Source organism: Acomys russatus, chromosome 6 (assembly GCF_903995435.1).
Source record: "Acomys russatus chromosome 6, mAcoRus1.1, whole genome shotgun sequence".
NCBI lineage: Eukaryota > Metazoa > Chordata > Mammalia > Rodentia > Muridae > Acomys > Acomys russatus.
The window spans coordinates 19,717,483-19,743,098 of NC_067142.1; the positions used below are offsets into that span (position 1 = coordinate 19,717,483).

The 25,616-nt window shown below is 47.7% G+C and overlaps 1 protein-coding gene across 1 annotated transcript in view; it reads right to left on the minus strand.

The window, feature by feature from the left end:
- Positions 1-24,734, minus strand: part of Cfap221 (cilia and flagella associated protein 221) — a 79,045-nt gene extending 54,311 nt beyond the window's left edge. Inside the window, exons 1-6 of the mRNA XM_051148193.1 lie at positions 24,555-24,734; positions 22,528-22,713; positions 17,049-17,149; positions 11,947-12,033; positions 11,680-11,778; positions 8,080-8,180 (exon numbers count right to left, since the gene is read on the minus strand). Of these exons, the coding sequence (XP_051004150.1) occupies positions 8,080-8,180; positions 11,680-11,778; positions 11,947-12,033; positions 17,049-17,149; positions 22,528-22,666 (527 nt within the window). The 5' untranslated portion in view covers positions 22,667-22,713; positions 24,555-24,734. The remainder of the gene's footprint in view (positions 1-8,079; positions 8,181-11,679; positions 11,779-11,946; positions 12,034-17,048; positions 17,150-22,527; positions 22,714-24,554) is intronic.
- Between the last annotated feature and the right edge of the window lie 882 nt (positions 24,735-25,616).

Genomic DNA, 25,616 nt, shown 5'->3' on the forward strand with positions numbered 1-25,616 from the left:
TGGGGATAGTCACATGAACCAGGCAAGGGAAGTTCACCAAGATGCCACTCTGAAGGTCAGGGCTCTGGCTCCAGCACGGGGAACCATGCACGCTCGCTCCCCTGTGCTCCACGGAGGAATGTGCTAGGGGTAGACACTGACGTTCTTTATGTTCTATTCTTAAATATTAGGCCTAGCAATTTATCCACAAGTGCTGTGTGTGTGTGTGTGTGTGTGTGTGTGTGTGTGTGTGTGTGTGCGTGCGTGCAAGCCCCAGGAATCTGTCTCCACTTCCCCAGTGCTGGGACCACAAACATAGGAGGAACCATACACAGCGTTTTGACATGGGTTCTAGGGATCTGAACTCCGGCCCTCCTATTTCACAGCGAGGACTTTAGGGACTGAGCCATCTCTCCAGTCATCAGGACTTAGTATATGACACTAGCTTGGCTGTTTAAGCATAAACACTGAACAAATGAATCATTCAAAAAAGAATTATAGATTGGATGACCCTAGCATGAAAACTGGTCCAACCTTAACTGCCCCTGATGCACACATTTATTTGCTTTTGGACCTTATCTTAAGTTTAGGCTACTTTACCCAGCATGCAGAGCGATGGAGCAGTATCCACAAAGCGTCTGGGAGAAGAGTGTGTTAGAGTTTTAAAGCTAGGATTTCCTGTGCTTTCTATGGGATCCTTACGTCCAGAATCTTGGAGAAAGACAGAGGGAATGCTAACGCAGGTCTGCAGAGGGAAGTCCCCTTTGCTGGCCATCTACCTGAGGTTGGTACCCACTTCTGCCGAGGGAAGGGGCCACTCTTAGGCCCTTCTTTATTGCTCAGAGACAACCCTAGAGTGTAGAGCGGGGTGTTCTTTCTCACTAAGATTCAGAAAAGGAGACTGGACCAAGATGGGCAACTAAATTGATATGTGTTCAGCCGAACCATCTTAAATCAAAGAAATTCTAACTACAAAGGAAGGGAGAATTGTCCAGATAATGAAACCACAGGTGCTTGTCCAGTGACAGGGAGTGCGCTCTGTGTGTGTGTGTGTGTGTGTGTGTGTGTGTGTGTGTGTGCACACGCGCGTGCAGGTGCACACATGTGTAGCAGCTATAGGTCAACCTTGGACATTGCTCCTCATCCTCCTTCTTTAAGGCAAGGCTTCTCACTGCCCTGGAGCTCAACCAAGTAGGTTTGACCGTGTCTTAGTTTGGGTTCTAATTGCTGTGAAGAGACACCATGACCAAGGCAATGCTTATAATGGACAGCATTTTACTGCGGCTGGCTTACAGTTTCAGGGGTTTAGTCCATTATCATCATGGCGGGAAGCATCTGGGAGGACATGGTGCTGCATGAGCCAAGAGTTCGGGTCTGAAGGTAGCTAGGAGGAGGCTCTGATTCCACACTGGGCAGAGTGGGAGCATAGGAGATCTCAAACCCCGCCTCCACAGTGACACACTTCCTCCAACAAGGCCACACCTACTCCAACAAGGCCACACCCCCTAATAGTGCCACTCCCTGAGGGCCAAGCATACAAACACGTGAATCTGGGAGCTAAACCTACTCAAACCACCACATTCCACTCCCTGGCCTCCACAGGCCTGTAGCCACAACATGATGCAAAACGTGTTTAGTCCAACATCAAAAGTCCCCATAGTCGATCACAGACACAACAATGTGTAAAAGCCCAAAGTTCAAAATCTCTTCTGAGACTCATGCAATCTCTTAACTGTAATGCCCTGTAAGTCAAAATCAAGAAGCAGATCACATGTTTCCAACATCACAGGATATATGTTACCATTCCAAGCCATCATAGTGACGACAGTTCTGGATCAAAGCAAGACTGAAAATCAGCTGAGCAAACCTCCAATTCTGCATCAACATGTCTGATGTCCAACTCTTTTCAGGCTTTGCTGGATGCGACACACTTCTTTCTCTTGGGCTGGCTCCACTCCCTGTTAGCAGCTTTCCTCAGCAGGTATCCCGTGGCTCTGGCATCTCTAACATGTTTGGGTCTCCAAGGCAACTTCAATTTCTCAGCTTCTTGTTCCAATGTCTGGGATCCACGCATGATCTTCTGAGTTCCTCTAAAGGGCTTGGGGTCACTTCTCCAGCTCTGCCCTCTGTAGCTCTCTAGGCTCTGGCTGGCTCTACTCCACTGCTGCTGCTGTTCTTGGTGGTCACCTTATGGTGCTAGCATCTCCAGGACACAGGGGTCTTCCTCTGCACCAATAGCCTTCCCTGGCCTCTCTCAGTGCCAAGCCTCAGTTGCTCTCCATGACCCATTCATGTCTTCAAACCCAGCAGCACCTGGGTGATTCTTACACATTACCAAGTCTGGCTGCCAGCACGAGATCTAGCTCTGGACCACAGATTCTTTGTGCTCTCAGAAAACACTTCACAGAAGCTTTCGACTCAGTGATGCTGGCTTCTTCTTCTTCTTCTTCTTCTTCTTCTTCTTCTTCTTCTTCTTCTTCTTCTTCTTCTTCTTCTTCTTCTCTTCAGATACATAAATTATTAACAGCAAAGGCCCAGAGACTTATTTCTTCTTGGACACACCCACAGTGCGGCCCCTGGCGCAGACCCCAGTGGGCTCTGATCTTCAGTTGCTCCAGGTCCTCACACACCTTGTGGTCCAGGACCATTGGCCAGAAGCTGGCTGTACTTCCCATCCTTCCCATCCTTCTGTCTGTCCAAGAACCAGTCTGAGGTCTTGTACTGTCATGGATTCTGCATGATGGTGATCACAGGCTCTACTTCATCCTCTGTGAGTTCTCCAGCCCTCTCGGTGAGGTCAGTGTCTGCTTTCCTCAACACCACATGAGCATATCTCTGCCCCACACCCTTAATGGCAGTGATGGCAAAGGCTCTTTTCCACCGCCCATCTATGTTGGTGTTGAGTACTGGCAAAATGTGCTGGAACACACAGAGACCCAGGTAGAAGCTGAAATAAAGAAGCATTTCCCCAAGGTAAAGGCATTCTTATTGGTATAAGAAACAAATTGTTTTTGTCCGTTTTGTATAAGAAAACCACGGTGTTGTACCAAATCAATGTGCCGGCCATTTTTGCCTTTTTGCCTTCTCCCCCCGCCCCCCCTTCTGGCGTCTTTCTGCAGAGTTGTATATTCAAGACGGCTTCTTTTTTTTAGTCTCTTGAATGTGCTGTTATCTTTGCCAACATGGGAACACTTTCATAAAACGCTGGTGCTTCTTCAACTCTACCTCCAGTCTGAGACACGTGGAACGAATTCTTAGTATGAGGAAGAATACTACTTCTCTTGACAACTGGCCTTCGAAGGTCTTCCTGAAGATGTATTTATAGGCTTCTTCGGATGTGTTTTCTGTGATCCGCTGCAGCTGGTTCTCAGAGCCTCCCAGAAGAGCTCAGAGTCAGGCAAAGAGCAAGCTGGGCTTTGCTGTTGTCTGTGTCATCAGTCTTTCCTGTCAGTGCTGGTTGGAGAACAAGCATTCCAGTGCAGCTCAGATGCGTTAAAAGCTAGGGGCAGAATAGCACATCCTGACATCAGCCTTTCCCACACCTAAAGTGAGCCATGAGGTTCAATGCCCGTGCTAGTTACTTTTTTCATTGTTGTGAGAAAAGCAACGTAAGAAACGGCTAATTTTGGCTCTTGGGTTGAGGATACAGACCATTGTGGCAAGGAGGGCATGGTGGCAGAAGCTTGAGGCTGCTGCTTGTGTCACACCCACAGTTAAGATGAAGAGATGGGGTGCTGGCGTTCAGCTCGCTTTCTCCTTTGTGTTCTGCCCAGGACTTCAGCCCATGGAATGATGCTGCCCACATCCTGGGTGGCTCTTCCTTAATTAACCCAATCTAGAAGCTCCCTCACAGACATGCCCAGAGTTTTGTTTCTACAGTTATTCTAAGTCCTGTCAGGTTGACAAGCAACAGAAACCATCACCAGTCGTCCGTAGCTCACTAGCTGGTTGGTCGTCCGTGGTTACTTGGTGCAAGGAAGATAAAATGGTGGGAGCACCTGGTTGGTGTTTTCAGCTGGCCATGTGGTAAAGACACCTGATTTACTTTTGAGACAGGGTCTGGTGTAGCCCAGGCTGGCCTTCAATTCATTATGCAGCTGAGGGTGGCCTTAAACTTCCTCTTCCTGCCTCTATCTGTTGAGTGCCGGGATTCCAGGTGCATGCCAGCACACTCAGCCAGAGAGACAGGGTTGCAAAACCACACAGAGAGATGAGTTAATTCAAACCCTTTCAGGACCAGGAGAGTGGAATGGTACAGCATCCCCAAATCTAATACAAGCAGGTTATTTATCTCGGTACAGAGTAAGAATAAGACTGCATTGTACCAAGAATACTCTCAAGAGATATCAAGTTATTATCTGGTTTTGTGTGTGGGAAGTGTATGCATGTGTCCATGTGGGTGTGTGCTTGTGCCCAGAGGTCTACATTGGTCTCTTCCTCTATCGCTCTCTCTACCTTGTTTTCTGAGACAGTCTATTACTGAGCCTAGATTTGGCTAATTGGCTGTTCAGTACGCCCCAAAGATCCTCCCATCTTTGCTTGCCCAGTGCCAGGGACACAGGTGCTGTGGTGCTGAGACCCAAACTCAGGTCCTCATGTTGTGCAGCAAACAGTCACTGAGCCTCTTGCCCCATGACTACCATATTCACCCAGCCAGCAGAATCGAGATGTTGCAAATTATAAAGTGAGCCCACGGAGGAACACAGAACTGCACGTCCTTTGCACCCAGCGACACTGTTTGACTTAGGGGTGTTGGACAGACACAGGAATGCAACTTTCTTATTTACAGAGACTGTCAGGGCGCATTTCAGGAGATCCGAAGCCACCAAAGTTGTTTATGGCTAGCTGGCAAGTATCCTCAGGGTGTTTTATCTCAGCAAGGAAAACTTAACAACAGTCAGACCCAGCCACCAAAAAAAATGTACATGATGAATGTGTACAAGCCCGTGGTGTGACCTAGAGGAAGATGGATGGAGATGCGGCTCAGGCTTCAGAGAGGCTTTGGGCATATCATGGTGGCTCCTCCCCAGAAGCATCCCACAGTGAGAAAGCCGCCTGAGCGACTTCAACACAAATCTTCAACTTCTGACTAGTCTGTCCAAATTCTTTTATGAGCAAAGGGAGAGACAGCAAAGAGGGAGGCAGACTCCCTTGAGTCTACTTGCCCTGGTCGGCTATGTCTGTCAGCTTGACACAGCCTAGAGGCATCTGAGAGGAGCCTCAGTGAAGTAACCGTCTGGGTCAGGTTGGCCTACCAGCATGTCTGTGGGGGACATAGGAGGGCCCAGCCCACTGTGGGTGGCGTCATCCCTAGGCAGGTGATCCTGAACTGTATAAGAAAGCAGCCAGCACCCAGCATCCCCCATGACTCCTGCTGTACTTCTTGGCTATGGGCTGAGTTTCTTATTTGGAGGTAATGCTGCCTGGACCAGCAAACAACCCAGCCTTCAAGTTCCTGCCTCGACGTCCTTCAGTGATGACCTGGAGTCCTAAGCCAGCATAAACCTCCCCCCTAAGGTGACTTTGATCAGAGTATTTGTCACAGCCACAGAATGGAACCGAATCTCGCCCTCTGGTGATTTCTGCCCTCCCATTGCTTTCCCACGTCTTCATACTGCAGGGTGGTTCTTCTTCGTTAGAAGAAATGGTTGTCTTAATAGACATCTTAAGAAAACGCCCGTACAGCATCAGGAAGATGGCTCAGGCGGTAAAGTGCTTGCCCTCCAAGAGCGAGGCCCTGACTTTGACCCCGAGGACGCACATAGAAAGTGAGAACAGAAGAAAGACCTTGGGCGCGTGAAAGCCTGGATTGCGAGTGCTCACACCCGCTCTTCTGCTCTAGTCTCTGTGCCTGACGCCTGGCGGGTTTGCAGGGGAGCAGCGCGCCCAGACACGCAAGGGGCGCAGCGATGGTCAATGCTGACTGCCGACTTGGCAGGATCTAGAATCCTAAGTGGTGCTTCCGGGCGCGTGTGTGAGAGTTTCTGGATTGGGTTAACTGAGGAGGAAAGACCCACCATGAGTGTGTGAAGCACCATGGCATGGGCCGGAGTCCAGGCTCAATACAAAGGCAGGCAAGCCTTCATCTCCCCGTTTCCTGACTGGTCACATGTGAGCAGTTGCCTCGTGCTCCTGCCTCCATGCCTTCCCTGCTCTGATGACTGTGCCCTCAAACCGTGAGCCAAGTGAACCTTCCCTCCTGTCCTCTGCTGTCACAGCAGCGACATTAGCTAATAAAGGGTCCCTGAGTCTTGTCGCTTTTTCCTGCTTACCTACCTCCTTTAGGCTCTGCCTAGAGGCCGAGAGATGCTGTTGCCATGGTCCTACCAGCCTCCAGCACTAAAAGCTGAAGCAAGCTCTTCTTTATAACTCACCAATTCTCTGATATCTTATTATAGCAACAGAAACGGATAGAGACACTATCTAACACATCAGGCATTCGAGAAATGAATGAATGAATGAATGAATGAATGAATGAAATGAATGCAAAAAAAAAAAAAAAAAAAAAAAACTCATTCAAATGATACACTGGGCCACTAAGGTGGCCGAGGATTCGCATGCAGCACTTTCAGGAAATGCCTGTTCAAACATGGTTTGGATTGAATGAAGCAAAGAAGGTCTGAATAGTTAAACGTTGCTAAAGCAACTGGAAAAAGGCAGAAAGCCTTGGGAAGGTCCCGCCTGCTGCCACGATGTCTGGAGGAGAAAAATGGCGTGTTTATCTTTTAAGAGATTTAAAAAAATATATTATACCGTTATAAACAGTAACTCAATTAAGTAAATTGTTTAGCTGAGTTTTTCATCCTGAATACAAATGAGATGCATTATGTGGAAAGTAGCTCGGGGGAAGGCCCCCAGGAGGGCTGGTGACTGATGCCCACAGCATAAGGCACGCTGTTTTTGCCGCTTTCTTAGACAGTTTTTCCCCCTTCAACCCATAAGCCCTGCTTATGACCCAAATGAGAGATGGTTTACAGTGAGAAGGAAGAAATCATGCATCAAGGGGTTCCTGCTCCCCGAGCCCCTGATTTTGATGAAATGCCCAGTTTGCCCACCTGCGGGATGCAGCTGTTTATCTCACAAGTGCAGCATGTGAGGTAAATGCAGGCGCTCACTTTGTAGGTGCTTGGGGTCCTTATAGAAACTGCTTTGTCTGAGAAGGAGACGAGGACAGAGGTGTTGAGAGGGAGAAGGAGAAAGGACCGGCCTGGAGTCCTGTCAGGATGCTTTTGGGAAAATGGAGAACACGAAGGCATGGGGCCATGATCATACAAGTAACGTGCCAGGAGATGGCTCAGTGGGTGCCGTGGTGCCCTCCCTGCCTGATGTCATGCTTTCTACACCGTGATAAGCTCTGTCCTTTTGACCCCGTGAGTTGCTTTTGTCACAACGAAAGAGGGAAGGTGACCAGTGGAGGGCTGGACACTCAGGACAGTGGGTGTTTCTTAACAGTGCAGAAAAGCTCTGATTTTTTTTTTTTTTTAACATTAAAATGTTATTTTACTACTCACTGACCATGTCACACATGTGCCATGACATGCATGTACAGGTCAGAAGACAGCTTGTGGGAATCAGGTTTCTCCTTTTACCATGTGGGTTCCAGGAACTGAACACAGGTTGTCTGGCTTGGAAGCAGGTGCATCCACCCACTGAGTCATATCACTAGCCCCCATTTCAGTACTTTTCTTTTAGGCCCCAGCTCTCTTTACGTGACAAGAGCTGAGCATTTCAAGCTTTAAACCACCAATGTGGCCACTCTCTCTGTATAGCCAGCAGCCAAACACCATCTCCTTGACATGTTTAGGGCAGATGACACAGGCCTGCTGGTAGGCCTTTAGGATTTGCTGAAAGAACGGGATGCATAGAGCTGGGAAGATAAGTCTGTGGGTAAAGTGCTTGCCTTGCAAGCATAAGGACGGACCTAGTTTGCTCCCCTGAGGCTGGAGGCAAGATGGTGGCTGGGATGTGGGTACTAGGAATCGAACTCAGGTCCTCGGCAAGAGCTGCAAGTGTTCTTGGCTGTTGAGTCATCTCTCCAGCCGTCTGTTTCTCAACCTTTCATATCCTATGACACCATACTTGTGTAGTTTGGGAACTCACCTCTCTCCGAGAAGGACATCTGATAGGTTTATAAACGTGGGGAACTCCAGGTTATTCAAGACAGGGTAAGCATGCATGGGAACAAGCAAGGTGTCATCTCCCTGAAATCAGTGGGGAAGAGTTAAATTAAGTGTTTGGAAAACTATCATTTTTGAAAAATAAACTTTAAAAAAATCATTAAAGAGGTCTTCTTAGGAAACATCAGTGCTTTGAGTAAAACATTAGAAATACTGGGTTTCTTTTGTGAGTGTACACACGTGAAGGATGTGGGTCCACTTGCACGGTGTGTGCTTTGTGAGTGTACACACATGAAGGACGTGGGTCCACTTACATGGGCGTATGCTTTGTGAGTGTACACACGTGCATGCATATGAAGTAAAAGGACAATTTAGGGTACCGCTGCTTAGGGGCCAGTCTCCCTTTTATTATGTAGACAAGGTCTTTCAGTGGCCTGGAGATTACCAAATATGCTGGGGTGGCTGGCAAGAGAGCCCCAGGGACGCTCTTGTCTCTACCTACCCCCACAACGGGATGACAAGAATATATCACCATGGCCACCGTTCTATTCTTTCTTTCATTTTTCTTCTTTTATTATAATTTAGTCACATTACATCTGGATTGTGATCCCCTCGCTCTTATCTTCCTGTTCCCCCCTCCCTCGCCTATGTCCCTCCCCTAGACCTCGGACAGGTGGGGTCCTCCTCACCCACAGCCTATCAGGTCTCATCCTGAGAGTCTGCATCTCCCTCCTTTGTGTTCCCACAGGGCCTTTCCGCCAAGGGGAAGAGATCAAGGCCCTGGCACCAGAGATATCCTCAGAAGCAGTCCTGTCCCCGCCCCCCCTTCCTTCTCCATGTGTAGAATGCGTTGTCCATTGGTTACGCCCGAACAGGGGTCCAGGTTTGTACTGTCCTTGGTTGCTGTATCAGTCCGTGCATTCTTTTTTTTAATATTTCTTTTTTTAAAAAATATTTTTATTTAATTTTAAATTTATGTGCATTGGTGTGAGGGTGTGAGATCTTGGAGTTACAGACAATTGTGAGCTGCCATGTGGGTGCTAGGAATCGAACTCAGGTCCTCTGGAAGAGCAGACAGTGCTCTTAAGCACTGAGCCAACTCTCCAGCCCAAGTCCGTGCATTCTTAAAAACTGTGTTCTAGGGATCAAACGCAGGTCTCCATGCTTGCATGGCAAGTGCTTTACTAACTGAGCTGTCTTTCAACCCCTGGAAAACTGCATTTCTTAGCCATGAACAAAGCAAAAAAGATGTTTAAGTCTGTCTTACTGGAACAATGGTCACTATCACCAGTGAAAGTTAAAGGCAAAAAAAAAAAAAAAAAAAAAAAAAAAAAAAAAAAAATGCCCTGTATAAAAACAAAATGGTCTATCTAATTTCACTTAGAGAACTTATTCTTTTAAATTTATTTATTCACTTTAGATCCCAATCGTAGCCCCTCCCTCTTGTCCTCCTGCTCCCATCTTCTTCCCTCTTCCCCTTATGCCCCCCCCACCACTCAGGAAGCGGGGGCCTCCACCAACCCACCTGTCAGGACTGAGTGGAACTTATAAGGAAGGTATTATTTAGGGGACCAAGAGAAGACCCAGCATAGAGCCACCAAGTCTACAAGGACAAGTGGAAGCCATCCAGCAGATAGGGAGCACAGAGACCAGGTCTGAGTCCTCCTGCTTCGGCTGTGACCTCGAACAAGACCTCTGATTTCTCCAGGTTTCTTTAGCCCTCAACAAAGTGGGCATAGTCACGCTTTCTCTCGAGGGTATCATTAAAAATCAAAGCAGGCCACCGCCTTAACCGGTAACAAGTACTGCTTCGATATGAAATATCTTTATTATCCCTGTGACCATTTCCAGTGGCAAGAAGTGTCCCCCAAGGATCTAACCCCCAGCTTCTTAACTCTGTATGAGGTCACATAACTGAATATGGGATTATAAAAAATTTGGTAATAACACAAGGTTTCTAAATGCACAGCCATTAGTACTTAATTTGAAAATCAAATGTGTGATGGCCCTGGGATGTTTCTTGTAATATTCACCCATGGTTCACCTCTGGATGTCACTACAGCCTGGCTTCTGGAAACATGACATGCACCCGTACGTCACACACGCCATGACACCAAACGGTGCTAGTCCACACTGTCTGAAACACCTTGGCTCAGATTCAGGACTCCCACACACTATCAATTGCAGAGTTTTTCTTTTTTAATTGTACATATGAAATATTCTGCTTCTACAGGAACATAACATTTTAATTATGGAAAATGAGCATGTCATTTTTACTCTGTTTCTCCTTGGCATGAAGTTGTCTTCTTTTTTTCTCTGTCACTCCTCAGCATGTATTAAATGTATCTTTGGATTGTATTATGGTAGAATATTCAGTTTTTGTGTATTTGTTTGCTTGTTTTTGTTACATTGTATATATATGGTGGTGCATTTTTGTGTTTGTTTGCTTGGTTTTTTTTAGTTATGTTGTAGATATGTGCAGTACTTGCACACATATGCATACGTATGCATGCCTGTGAGTGCATGACGAGGCCAGAGGAAGATGCTGAGTGTTCTGCCCTGTCACTCTATGCCTTCCCCTAAGACAAGGGCTCAGTGAACCTAGAGCTAAGTATCCTGCCCCCTTCCTGTTTCTGTCACGGCATAGTGCTGGGGGTGCAGGCACACCGTTCATGCCCAGGATTCTATACAGCTTCTGGGAAGTTACACTCAGTGCTTTACTCACAGACCTGTCTGTCTCCCAGGCCTTGACCTGATTTCTTATGCAAGGTTTGTCTATAGAGCCCAGGATGGCTTTGCACTCTTCAGTGCTGAAATTACAGGCCTAGGCCTTTTAAAAGTGAAACTCAAAGGGAAAATATCTTTAAGCTACACCTTACTATACAAATTGTAAGCAGCAAAAGTACTATTTGAAAGAAAAGAGAAACTCATTTGCTGCTGAATTGTAACCTTCTACCGAGTGCAGCTCACTTTGCGGCTTCTGCACTTCCAGGACTAGGCCTGTGACAAAAACAAAGGTGACGCAGGCTGGAGGTTGAAGGGTGAATGAGGAGATCTGGAATAGACTCCTGAGAGCTCAACCAGCACGGGCATCTCAGGCCATCAGGCTCCGCCTCTCCACTGTCTGTGGACATGGCCTCTGGGATCTCAGGCCAGTTGCCAGTGTTTATAACTGCAGGATGGGGCGCTATTTATTTTCTAGCACCGCACTTAAAGGAGCACATTAAGGTTATTTGACAAAGCTTTCCTGGGGCCCCAGCACCACAGGATAAATGGAGCTTGGGCATAGGCAGTTGGAGGATAGCAGCGCAGTGTCTAGGGACTCTTCCCAGGTTCCCTATGGCCTAATGTAGGAACGCACATGCAGCCCTGAGCCTGTGTGTGTGTGTGTGTGTGTGTGTGTGTGTGTGTGTGTTAAGTGTCAGACACAGGCAGCAGAGACCTACCACGCAGGGGGAGCCTGCCCAGGAGCACTGTGTTCTAGTCTTTCCAGCTGTGGGCCCTGTAGCCTCTTACAACACTGAAGAAACCCCCTCCCCACCCTCACCCCCGCCCCGACAACCAGAACCTTCTAGACACTCACCTTACAGTGAATGCGGATGCAGTCATAGTAGTAGCGCCACTCATCTGGAGAGAAGGTGACGGTGACCATGAGAGACAGGCCTGGGATGAGGCGATGCTCCTGGAAGGCAGGTAGGCTGTGTTGGGACAGGCCCCAGACCCGGCAGCCAGCGGCACTGGGGGTGGGGGCGGGGTGAACCATGCACACACTGCTGCCCTAGCAGGCCTGAGATGGAGACCATCACCCATCATCCCACACCTCCCTCAAGGGGCGACCCAAGGACAGTACCTTCTTCTCGTAGCTGATCCGGAAGTATTTGGTCTGCGGTGGTAAAATATGAAGGTGTGTGTTTTCATCTGAAACATTGGCGATGTACTGGGTGAGAAAAAGAGTGAGAATTTGACCTGTTTACATAGTCATCTCGTCATTGCGCAAGCTCATCTTTACGCCGAAGAGGATTTGGGCTTTCTAAAAAGAGGTGACATATGGCATGGAAGATGGCTCAGCTAGTGAATCGCTTGCAGGGCAAGCTTGTGGAACTGAGTTCAGAGCCCTGGCAACGGATGTAAGGAGCTGGGTGTGGCAGCAGCTGTTTGAACCTGTGAGCCTTAGTGCTGGGGAGGAGTCAGGAGAATCCCTGGGGCTCTGACCAGAAAGTCTCGAAGAATGAATTAGCTCAGGTTTAGCGAGAGGCTCTGTCTCAAAAAATATGGTGGTGAGTGATTGAAGAAGACACCCATGCCCTCCTCTGGCTTTCCTGTGCATACACGTGGGCGCATGCACTCACATACAGTATGTGCACATATGCTTTACACACATATACCACACACACACACACACACACACACACACACACACACACAGACACACACACGGGGGGGGGCAGGAGAGAGTAGTATGAGGCAAAATTGGCTTTTCCTATCTTCTTAGAACATGTGTGTTATATATGTGCATTTATGTCTATATGTTTACATGTAATATAATCATGTACAATTACATGTAATATGACACATGTAATGTGATCAATAGCACACAACTTTTAAAAAGACATATAATACTTTTAACTTAAAGTTCTAGATTGTCAATTGACTTCACAAAACAACTTTATTAGGACTGGAGAGATGGCTCAGCAGTTAAGAACGCTTTCTGCTCTTACAGAGGATCAGGGCTCAGTTCCCAGCACCTACAGCAGGAGGCTTACAACACATCTATCTCCAGGTCCAGGGGATCTGACACGCTCTCCTGGGTGCCACAGGCACTGACACTCAGATGCACACTACCAACCCCCCCGCAACACACTTATGACTGCAGCCCCATGGGATACAATGCAGCCTCACTGGGATACAATGCAGCCCCATGGGATACAATGCAGCCCCATGGGCTACAAGGCAGCCCTGTGGGATACAATGCCCTTTCCTTTTCTATCTTCTTAGGGAACTTAGACACACATGGCTTACATTTACACAGACCACTCTCATGAATAAAATAAATAAATGATTTTGTTGATTTTTGTCTAAATCTTTATTCATGGCCAACTAACAACTATAGGAAATAAACAAGTGTGGTTTCAAAAAAAAAAAAAAAAAAACCATAACCACACTGATGCTCAGGTGGGATGCGCTGCGCCTACACTGTGGTGTTAAGGCCCTGCATCCCTATGCCCTGAGGAGAAGACACTGCTGTTTGTGGTCCTAATTTTGAGAAGCAACATCTTGGGAAGGGTAGAGTCCTTAAAAGTTGTAACAGGAAACTGAACATATGACAGAAAGCTCAGAGCACTGCCATTGTAGGTTAATGAGTTTTGTCTGGACTTTCAACGACACCAGGTGTCTCCTAGGAAAGGTGATGGCTTATTTAATAATAAATATCATTGCTGAGACAAAAGGAAAAAACCTGTCCTGTTTAGGGGGTTTTGAGTTTTTGAAAAAAAAAAAAACCTCAAAGATCATTATTTAAAATTTCAATGTAGGCTGGGTGTGGTAGCACACACTTTTAATCCCAGTGCTTGGGAGGCAGAGACAGGCGGATCGCTGTGAGTTCTAGGCCAGCCTGGTCTACAAAGGGAGTCTAGGACAGCCAAGGCTACACAGAAAAATCCCGTCTAGAAAAAACAAAACAAAACAAACAAACAAATAAACAACAAAAAAACCAAACAAACAACCCCCCCCAAAAAAAACAAAAACCAAAACAGAACAAACAAACAAAAAACTAAAAGACCGGAGCACTAATATATTAATGCACACAGAAGGCTTCGAACCCTCCAGAGCTGCATAGCCTCCGTATTAATGAACTGCCCTCAAGCATCCCACCCGTGGGCAATTAGTATAATTTCCTGTGCCCAAACCTAGCATAGTCCCTGGGTCATCTCCTGCAAGAATGAAGCCTGCTCTCAGCAACCCAACTACCCACATTCTAGAAAACATGTCTACCTCACGCTGAGGGGAAGAAGTGACTGTGAACCCTTCTGAGGGACTTCAGTGACATCAACATAGGCCTGAGTCTCCTTGGAAAGAAAAGGAGGCTCCAGTGGAACAGACACAAACTAGCTGCTACCTGGACCACCTGTAGCCACGTCCAGATCACACCCAAGCCCGTTAGACCAAGCTTCCATTTCAAGACTGGGCTCTGAGTGTGGCCGTGGCTCTGCCCACGTGCCTACGAACACCATGGTTCAGAACAAGAGATCTCTGAATTTTAACCATAGGGTTTGGAGCAAGACAGGTGTTTGGTACACTAAGCCTAGAAAGATGAGTTAACCCTTGAAGGAACTGATAGTGCACTTGTTTTGAGCTCAGCTGCGTTTACTTGGCAAACCATGGCAGTTACAAGCCAGGACGGGCGACAGGTTTTAGATGGAGTCTGTATTTTTGCAAAAAGCAACTGTGCAGCAGGCTGATGACCCCACTGCAGAGCCCTGGAATAGAAGAAGAATTCGGGATTCTTTTTTCACAATAAAGACTTTTACGGATGTGTGTGTTGGGGGGGGGGGTGGCGTTAGTGAAATAGAACAGTTAAGAGTTCTCCCCCTTGTTTGGCTAGAATCGTTTTGAAATTGGTGTGGCCTATATGTGCATGAGGTCATCCACTAGGGCATAAGCAACCTACAGTTAACACACTGTAGAGGCAAACTGACTCTCCCTCCCCTAGTGACCATCAACTCCGATAGCTCCTCAGCTGAGACTGGGGCCTCAGTAGCCTTTCCCCAGCCCTCGCTGGAATTTTGATGGGCTGGACCTTACGAAGGTCTGAAGGTCTCGTGCAGGCAGCCAATGTGCAAAGGCAAGTCGCGTCCAGGAGATAACCTTACAGCACTCTTCCCCGTTGTCTGGCTCTTACATTCTTTCTGCCCTCTTGTTAACATCCCCTGGGCTCTGTGGGTGGGAAGCAGGTCCATATGTGTCTCTTCTGTGGCCGAGCTCACACTTACTTATTCCCAGCACTGCTAACAGTTCTGAATGCTTTTGATAAGAACATTTCGGTAATTGCTTTGGGCTTCTGCTTAGCTTTACTGATGGATGCGACAGGAAACTGGCTTGCCCAGCATCCCCAAGAATGCTGCGTAGCATGAAATCATGCTGGACTTTTATCTGCTTCTTGTTTGTTTCAGTGTCTCATGGAATCAATGTGATGCTGGGACGGCCTACTGTTCTTAGTGGATGAGTGGACTGCTGAGTCGACCTTGCCTGAGAGGGAGGTTAGGACCTCTCCTTTGCAAGTGTTTGCTGAATGTCTTCTGTGTATTGGCACCAAGGAAGTAGCAATATGAAAAAAAAAAAAAAAAAAGGCATGTTGCTGCCCTCCAACACGGTGACGCAGATTTGAGGCTTCAGACCTTCAAGATTTTATCTTTAATTATGTGGACATGTATGTCTTTGTGTGAGCTTACGCACATGCGTGTGGAGGCCTGTGGAGGCCAGGAGGGTGTGTCTGATCCCCTGGAACTAGAGTTACAGGTAGTTATGAACTGCCCAACATAGGTGCTGGGAACAAAAGTCAGACCCTCTGCAAGAGCAGTGTGTACTCTTAACTGCTGAGCCATCTCTCCAGTCCCTTCATATTGTTTATGTTAATACTAGAATCCCAACTCACACGGTAAAAAAACAAACAGCAAAGCTAAGGTTTCAGCCAGGGCTCCCTTTGACCTAGGGTGACCGTGCCTGAGTCAGTCAGTCATTCCGGCAGAGAGAATGTGCGCATTGGAGTGGCCATTGCTCCTTAGACCTAGACACATCTCTAGGTAGGCATGGCACCTGAGCGGAGCAGGCCAAAAGGAGCCCCACCTGGATGTCCTAGAAAAGGGACACCCCCTTCGCTGGGGGGGGGGGCTGTAACCACACTGGTTTGGAGGAAGCCAGTCCCTGAATGCAATCCCGTCCCCAGCACTCAAGTCTCCTGAGTACTAGAACAAGTGAGGTAAGCTTTTTGGGATTAGGGCTTCTCATGTAGATTGCCCTCCACAGAGTACTGTGAAGGCCAGACCCTAGCTCCTGGAGTGGACAGGAGGGACACAGTTTTGGAAAGAGTGCTGAGAAGGGTCCCTAGGCAGAGTTGGAGTCAGTCTGCTCAAAGACTTTAATTGATGCCCTTTCTGATTTCTCTTCAAGGAACTGCCTTTCTGACTAGGCACCCCCACCTCTTCCTGTGTGTATTTGTGTGTGTTCAGGTGTGTGTGTGTGTGTGTGTGTGTGTGTGTGTGTGTGTGTGTATACCTTGGGTGTCTTCTTTAATTGTTTTCTAGTTCATTTTAAATTTTATTCCACTTATTTATTTGGAGACTGAGCATGTGCCATGGTGCATGTGTGGAGCTAACAACTAACAGGAGCTGACTCTCTCACTCTGCCACAGAGATCCCGGGCAGCAAACTCAGGCTGTCAGGGCTGGTGGCATGCACTTTGACCTGCTCAGCCCTCTTGCTGGCCTTATCATAATTTTGTTTTTTATTACATGTATTTACTTGTGGGGGGTGCACGCCATGGATTTCTTACAGAGGTCAGAGGACAAGTTGTAGGAGTTAATTTTATCCCACTTCCATGGATTGAACTCTGGTTGTCCAGCTTGGTTGCAAGTGTACACTCACAGAGAGAGACAGCTCACTGCTGAAACCATTATTTTTTAAAATAAGATCTCTCACTTTTACCTGAAGCTCAGTGACTCTTCTCGTCCGGCCGGCCAGTAAGCCCCATTATAGCCACCTGTCTCCACCTTGCTAGCAAATGGGTCTACAAGCCCATGCCACCAAAGCCAGCTTTTTGACATGGTGCCAGGAATCGAACTCAGGTCCTTGTGCTTGTGCGGCAAGCACCTGAGCTGTCACCCCAGCCCCTGCTCTGAATCTGAATTAGTACCATAAATGCTCCCCTCCGCACCTCGTGCCCTTCTGAAGTACTTACCAGAATCTGTTGGTGCTGTTTTTCTATCTCATAGCCTCCAAAATGGACTATGCCTGGTCTGGCCTGGATGACCTTATTGTTCAGAAGCTTGGCATAAACCTCTATAAAAGAAAGGTAGACAAATCCATCGTGAGCTATCAAAGAGAGTATTACATTGAGAAGTTCCTATTGGTGTGGTGGTCTTTACTTTAGGGCCCTTTAAGCACGTGCAATGTCTAGACATTGAAGCTTAAAAAATAAAAAATTATGAGTTCCAAATAAACTGGACTTAGTCTTCTGTTCTACTTAAAAACACATATTTATTTTATTTCTGTGTGTGTGTGTGTGTGTGTGTGCATGCGCACACATCTGTCTGTCCGTCTGTCTGTGTCTATGTGTGCCTGCAGAGGCAGGAAGAGAATGTCAGATCCCCTAGAGTTGGCCTTGATGGGTTGGCCATCTCCTCCCCTTCATCTTTCCTCATACATGCTTGCCACCCATTAAAGTTGTTTGCTCTCCACCTTTTTTTTTTTTTTTTTGAGATGAGGTGTCTGACAGGCCTGAAACTTAGAAGGTAGACTAGGCTGGATGGCCTGTGAGCCCCAGGGAGCTGCCCAGCTCTGCCTCCCTTGTGCTGGGATTACAAACACACATCAGACATACATGGCTTTTTGTTTGTTTGTTTGGTTGGTTTGTGGTTGTTACTGGTGGTGGTGGTGGTGGTGGTGGTGTGTGTGTGTGTGTGTGTGTGTGTGTGTGTGTGTGTTTTCATGGGTTGTAGGGGTTGAATTCAGCTTCTCAGGCTTTTAAGGCAAGAATTTTACTGAGACATCTTCCTAGCCCGTGTTACATATGCCTTTCTAAGAAAATATCAACTTAACTTACACAAAGACTGAAAAATCAAATATGAAAAAAAAAGCTCAAAACCTTTTTGTTTGTGTTTTGTGTTTTGTTTTTTACTTAGGGTTATTATTGCTGTGATGAAACTCCAGCACCAAAATCAACTTACACGCCCAGAGTCACGGTCCACTGAGGGAAGTCAAGGCAGGAACTCAAGCAGGGCAGAAACCAGGAGGCAGGAGCTGATGCGGGCCGCTTCCTGGCTTGCTCCTCAAGGCTTGCTCAGCCTGCTGTCTTAGAGAACCCAGGGCCACCACTCTATGGATGGCCCCACCCACAGCAGGTTGGATCTCCACCAATCAATCATCAAATTCCCTGCATGCTTGGCTACTGTCTGATCTTAGGGAGGCATTTTCTCAATTGAGGTTCCCCCCTCTCAGATGACTTTAGCTTGTGTCAAGTTGGCATAAAACTATCCAGCAGACCTTGGCAAAAAGTTGATAAATATTGACAGAAAAAACAAAACAAAACCGGCTGGAACCCTTCTTCCCTCTGGATCCACTGGCACAGGCACTCCAGGGTGTCTGAAACTGATTTGTGGCTCATTATAACTCTGAAACACACAGCCCCGGTTGGAGATTTGATATGCCAATGAGACATGTGCTATATGAAACTACATGTTAAACTGCATGTAATGGATAGAGCATGTGAGAGAAGGCCTGCCCTGCGCAAATGCTCCAGAAGCCTTCGCAACAACACAAAAGCCCCAAGTGTGCATAGTGGGGCCTTTGAGCTACGAAACTCTCTCCCTGCTCTGGCTTACTTCCCCCTCCTTGAAAGTGTGCTAGCCTCTGTCTCTGCCCCTGCCTCGTTGTGTGTGTGTGTGTGTGCTTCTGTGGAGTGTCATTCCTTAGACTCCACCTACCATTTTCTAGAGACAGGGTGTCATCTTTCCCTGGAATTCCTAATTCAGCCATGCTGGCTGACCTGTGAGCCCTTGATTCCAGCACTTGGGTTACAAGTGCAGGTCCCCACGCCCAGCTTTTTTTTTTTTAAAGCTTGGGGTCTGGAGGTGGAACTCAGGTCTCTCAGCTTGTACAGTAAATACTTTGCTGACTGAGCCATTTCCCCTCCGCGTGTACTAGCTCTCAGACACACCTACTTCTGCTAATCCTTGCTTTGAGTCACAAGCACCTGGAACCCCTCTGGGGGTGCCTTCTGAACCCCGACAGCACCAACATGGCGCCAGTGTCTCCACTGTGTGCGAGTGGAGTCGGGACTCACAGCTTCCCCACAGCTGGGCAGCAGCAAGCAAGTGTCTTGCAAATGCCAAGTTCTGGGTGCCACAGACACCAGCACCCAGTGTCTTAGTACCCTGTGGCTCCTGATGCATCTGAGTGGGTAAAAGATGCTTCCTTCTCATCACGTCATTACCATAAGGTAAAGGGCTGGCATTGGGTGAGGACACTGTTGGACAGGCTGGGGCTCTCTGCTCTCCCTATCTTATTATTTGGTCATTGGTGAAAATTACCATTATTCGGTATTTCTTTTTCTCTCTCCCAATTCTCTTCTTTTCTTTTCTTTTTTTTTTTTTTTTTTTTTAGTTGGGATCCCATGTATCCTAGACTGCATCAAATTTACTACCAAACCAAAGGATGACCTGGAACTTATAATTCTCCTGCCTCCAACTCTGGTTGCTGAGTTAGAGGTGGGCTACCCCCTTCACTTTGTGTGGTGCTAAAAAGAGAAGCAGGGCCTCATGCATGCTACGCAAGGGCTTTACCAGCCAAGCTGCAGCCCTAATCCCTTTCAGATACCCTTTATGCTTAAAAAAAAAAATCTGTTTTAGGGCCACAAAGCAGCATGCTGCCCAGAAATGGTTAAGTATAATAATCTGTGCCTCACAGTCTTAAGGTGACAAAAGAGCCTCATGGAACAAATGCATTTCTAAGGTGTAAGGTGAAGCTTGAAGGATGACGTATTGGGGGTGTGGTTGGTTTTAATTGTCAACTCAACACAACCTACAGTCCCCTGGGAAGAGAGGCTCAATGAAGGACTGTCTAGAATCTAGATGCTAGGTCTAGACTCTCCATCAAGCTGGCCTTGTGTGCATGTCTATGTGAGACTGTCTTGATGTGGGGAGACCCAGCCTGAAACTGTGGAGCACCATGTCCTGATTGGGGATCCTGGACTATATAAGAGAAACCAACTGACCACGAGTATGCATTTATTCTCTCTCCGCTCTTGCCTACGGATGTAATGCGGCTGGCTGCTTCAAGTTTCTGCCTTGAATTCCTTGTTTTGATGGACTGGAACTGTGAGCTGAAAAAAAAAAAAGACCCTTCTCCTTTAAGTCGCTTTTGGCAGGGTACGTCGCTACAGCAGTGGTAATGAAACTGGGATGGGGTTGCTAGGGTTACTAAACATGACGGTGGGGAGCTGGCCATGGTTCACCACAGAAAGCCACCTCCTCCCTCCCAAGGTGTCCACTTCTGGTAAGTGGTGGGACTTTCCTACACCTCAGCCTCTCCAACTGAGAACAGAAACAGGATGTTTCCGGGAAGTTGTTGTTTGAAACTCACGCAGAGTGGTAGCTACCCTCTCCTGTCAGGCTAAAGGGTGTTTCCAGAGGCTTTCCTGGTCTCGTGGTACACATGAAAGGATGGAAGGCCCCTTCTCTGAAGGAGCAGGGTGACCTATGTGGCTAGTGCTGGGAATGAGTCTCACAGCACATGTGGATGGCAAAGGGTGTCGGGTCAGACAGCTCAGGGCAAGCTAGGAAAAACTGGGGGGACATGAGAAGGAAGAGGGGCCCCTCGCCCTGGCCAGCGGAAGCCTCCCACCAGCAAAGAATCCAGCACTATTAACAACTGCCTAAGGCTTTTGGTCCTCCTGCAAGCGATGACTTTTCTAAGAACCCCACCAGAAACAGCATCGACAGGGAAAGGTCAGTGGAAAACTACACACGCAAACCTAGTGGTTTCTTGTTTCACATTGTCAGATTCTAACTCCATCCAAAACACTGCCAAAATCGCCCTGTAATCTCATCAAAAGAGAGAGAGGAAAGGACAGAAGAGTTTTGAGCAGGCTTCTCAAAAGTAACCCGAGAGCCACCCTCTCATGGAGAGCCTTCCCATCTGTCTTGACTTCTGCTGAGTATCTCTCTTTTTTTCAACTCTGTGCCTAAGCCTTTATTAAAATATATTTTAATATGCTCAACTCTGCTTCCTAAACTGGCTGGTTCTGAAGATTTTTCTATGTCAAAGAAATGGATCCTGTTTTGGCCCAACAGCAGGGGACTCCTCAGGGTGCAGAGGTTGACAGTGTGGAGCCCCTCGCCATCCCCTCGTGCTTATCAGAAGAACTGTGACGTCATCAGTATACAGGGAGCCCTTGAGAGTATTCAAGCAGGACAGAGATGGGCGTGAAGGGTTCTAGAAAGGAGATCGAGAGTGTGGAAACTGGAGTGAGAAGCGTGGTGGTCCCAAGACTGGCTGAGGATAGAAACTGTCTGTGGTGTTACAGGCAGATATCAGAGCTTGAAGGGTGTCCTCAGAGGGTGCTCTCAGCGATGTCTAGGTGTTTGCATCCCAGGCCAAGGAATTACATCAGGGACATGTGAGTGGTGGTAGAAATAGTTTATTAAGAAAAAAAATAGCATTTCAGGAAATGAAAATGGGGTAGGACTGGGGAAAGGCCAGGAGCTCAATGATGGATGATGCATGGCAGACCATGACTCTTACAGGCCAGTGTAGTGGGCTTTGGGGTCATCTGAGTAATAGTCACATTTTCTCCATATAATCAACCATATGCCAGCCTTTCTCTGTCATTGGTGTTTATTCATATGTTAAGTGTGTGTGTGTGTGTGTGTGTGTGTGTGTGTGTGTGTGTGTGTGTGTCTAGATTGTAAAACAACCTTGGTTACCACCCAACTGTCCACATTGTTTTTTTCAGGCAGGGTCTCCTACTGGCCTGGAAATTGTCCCTTAGGCTAGACTGGCTGGCCAGTGAGCCCTGGGGTGCCCTGATCCTCAGGGATCCTCCTCAGTTCTGGGGTTACAGGTGCACACCAGCATGTCCACACTTCTTATGTGGCTGCTGAGGGTACAACACACATCCTCGTGCTTAAAAGGTGAGCACTTTGCTTACTGAACTGTCCCCAGACTCATATGCCTCCTTCCCACCCTATTCTCCCCCCCCCCACACCCTCCCCACACAGGACAGACAGGAACAGCATGTGAAGAAAGAAGTAGAAGCCATAGACTTGTGATTAATTTATGTCACAAAAATCTTTTGTTTGGAGGCAGGAAGGATGGCTCAGTGGTTAGGGGCACTTTCGGCTCTTCCAGAGGACCTGAGTTTGGTTCTTAGCACCCATGTGGGATAGTTTACAACTGCCTGTGGCTCTGGATCCAGGGGATGAGATGGCCTCTTATAGCCACCACGAGCATCCCCACACACGTGATTTATACACACAAACATACATATATGAAAATGACAATTAGTGGTTTGTTTAAAAAAAAAAAAAACCTTCCATTTAAGCAGAGAGAACCAAATAGAAATAGCAGTCTGAATAATAAAAACTACTATGAGCCTATCCGATGATGATACAGCTAAGTCAGCAAACACAATCCCAGCTTCCTGGACTCTGCCCACTTACTGGATTCCAGCAGGTGGTTGGGGACTTCTGCTCTCTTCTTGGGCTCCTCCACCAGGCTCTTCAGGAGGATGGGCGACACTTTATCGAAGGGCTCTTCTGCATCCTTTAGTTCCTGCGCAGGCGTTTTCACAACTGCCATCTCCTCATGAAAAATGGAGTTGCCTTCCTAGATTCAAAGGTCATTTCCTGGGGAGGAGCACACGAGTCTTAGCCTCAGCAGCAGCAGCAGCATGAGAACTCACGCACACATTTGTTTCTGACAAATGTACCTCTTGTCCCCACAGGGTGTCCTGCTGCCCTGGCCCTCCTGGCCTCCCCTCTGCTGGACGCTGCATTCCCACACTGGCCTTGTCTCATTAATCATTTCACACCACACACCAGAGCCCAATATGGCCACATGCTCCAAACTCTCCCATGACTCTTCAGAGCTTTCCTAAAAATCTGTTCCTGGGGTGCTTCTTGGGCACATGAAGGGGGAGAGAAAGGGAAAAAAAAAAAAACTCCCAAGAGCTAATACATTTTGGAAAGCGCCCTAGATTTCTGTTGCTATGACAAGACGTCCTGACAAAAAGCAATGGAGGGGCAGAAATGGGTTTATTTTGGCTAACAGCTCCACATCATCAAAGGGAAGTTGAGGCAGGAACTTACACAGCTCGTCACACCAACATGCTCAGTCAAAAGCAGAGAGAAATGAATGCTCGCGTGCTAGCTGTTGCCTTTGGCTTCCGAGCTTTCCCCACTCTTGCACAGTTCAGAGCCCAGGGCATAGTGCCGCCCACAAGGGGCATGCTCTTCTCACATGAATTAACAGTCACCCCACAGATACCCAATCTGATCTAGGTAATTCCTCATTAAGACTCTCTTTCCAGATGATTCTACATTGTGCCAAGTTGACAGTTAACACTCTTCTCTCTGACATGTCTCTACATCAAATTTACAGAGATGCAAACAAGGTCCCACCGACATCATGACGGCAAGATACAGGCACTCACAAGTCACCTTCTGACCCCTCTGCTAATAGGAGGTGACAGGGAGGCAATGAAGCCTGCAGGTGGCCAGGTCACAGAGAGCTGGGGCATGCCTAGGAACGCTGGGTCGCTACTGATTTCACACTCACCTTCTTTGACAGTCACTGGAAATTCCACTTTCCTCATAAATACTGATTCCCACCCTCACCCGCCTTTTACATTCTTTCTCAACTACCATCTAGTCATTTGGCTTTAACAATTTATTGCCTTGAAACAAAACTCTACAAATTCCGCATTAAAAAATATTCCATTAGTGTGTGTGTGTGTGTGTGTGTGTGTGTGTGTGTGTGTGTGTGTGTGTGGTGGGGAGTGGAAATGTGCATGTGGAGGTCAGAGGACAACTTTGTAGAGCTGGTTTTCTCCTTCCACTTTTGTGTGGCTGGTGGGGAATTGAACTCATGCCATCAGGCTTGCAAAGCAAGCTCATTTCCCTACTGAGCCATCTCACTGGCCCCAAATCCCACATTTTCTTTATCAGCCACAACTCTTGACTCCTTTGCATAAGCCAGAAGGGGCTGCTCTGGGAAGCCCCTGAAATTGAAGGTAAAATCAAGAAGGCCTGTTTGTGAGTTTTGCTTTTGTATTTCCTGGAGAAGTCCCATTAGTCTTTTAGAAGACATCGGAGGAGGATGCAGAGATACAGTGATGTATACAGTACATTTACCTAACAATCATTTTCAGAAATAAGTGGGCTGTCCTCTCCCCTGTGCCCCCTTTCAGTGGCAAAAGCTTCACAATCCTCAGCACAATTTGGGAACCCGCTTCACTTACACCCCACTACCCCCGCGCCCCCCCCCCCCCCCCCCCCCCCCCCCGCACCTCCGCACACCTGGCTTTCCAATGCTTCCACCCTCCCTCCCAGCTGCTCTTGGTCCACCGTCACTGCTTGCATTTCTGGTAAGGTCTCGCCTAAACTGGGCAGGGCCTCACCCTGGGCTAGCCCCCCTCTTCTTTTATACCACCAGCCCAAGCTAAGGGGTGGGTAGAACGCAGACTCACCCCGCCATCACCACCATCATTTCTTTGGGACCCTCCTACAGCTCAAAACCTGGTCCCTAGATGAACATCTTTTGGACATCTGCCTGGGGGCTCCCGGTGCTTTAGCTTCTAAGCGGCCACCTAGGGACTCTCAGGCCCCAAGTCCGAGGCCTCTTACCCTGCAGATGGTAGTTTCGGGGCGGGATTCTGAGGAACCTACTCAGAGGGTCGCCATGACAACGTGGACGCATTCCCAGGATATGCTGAGGGACGCTCCCAAACGGCCCACATGGGGGAAGTTGGGCGGTTTTTGTTCTGGGTCGAGGGTTAACTTCTCTGGGCTCTAAACAGTGTGCAGAGCTTGAGAAAGACCAGAGAGCGCCCCTTTACTGTATGGAAAACTAATAGTTCCCAGAGGAGCTGAGAAAGTTTGGCGACTCCACCGACTGGGCAGCTTGCCTGAGCAGATGGGGGCGGGGCCTCCCGACACAGTGGGCGGGGCCTCTTGCTGTACACTCTGCTCTTTTTTTTTTCTTCCAGTTTCACACTTTGATTTATGATAAAGTTCATACGATAGCAAAGTTAGGCAGTACGCTAAAAAGAAGCTCTCCTTCTCCCACTGCAACTATTATCAAACCTCAGGCAATCTACTTTCATTTGTACTTTTATTTTGAAGAAATCCCCACATTCCTTTACATACTTTTAAAACAGTGTATCTTTTATTTACTCTTCGACAATTTTATGCATGCAAACAATGTATCTTGCCCCCAGCCCTGACCAAGAGCCCTTAACATATTCCCTCCTCCACCACATCCTTACTTCTTTTGTTAATAACCCGCTCACTCTAATTAGTGCTGCCTGCTGGAACATTGACTGACAGTGTTGACTTGACCTTGTGCCACGGCTGCTGGGAGTTCGTGGGTGCAATGGCTGTGCCATATCCAGAAGACAGCGTCATGTCCAGAAGACAGCACTGCACAGCGTTCCTCCCTCCCTCCGGTGCTTACACTCTTTCTGCCCCGTTCTCTGATTTTCCTTGAGCACTGGGTTAGGAGTTGGGTCGATACAGATGTTCTATTTAAG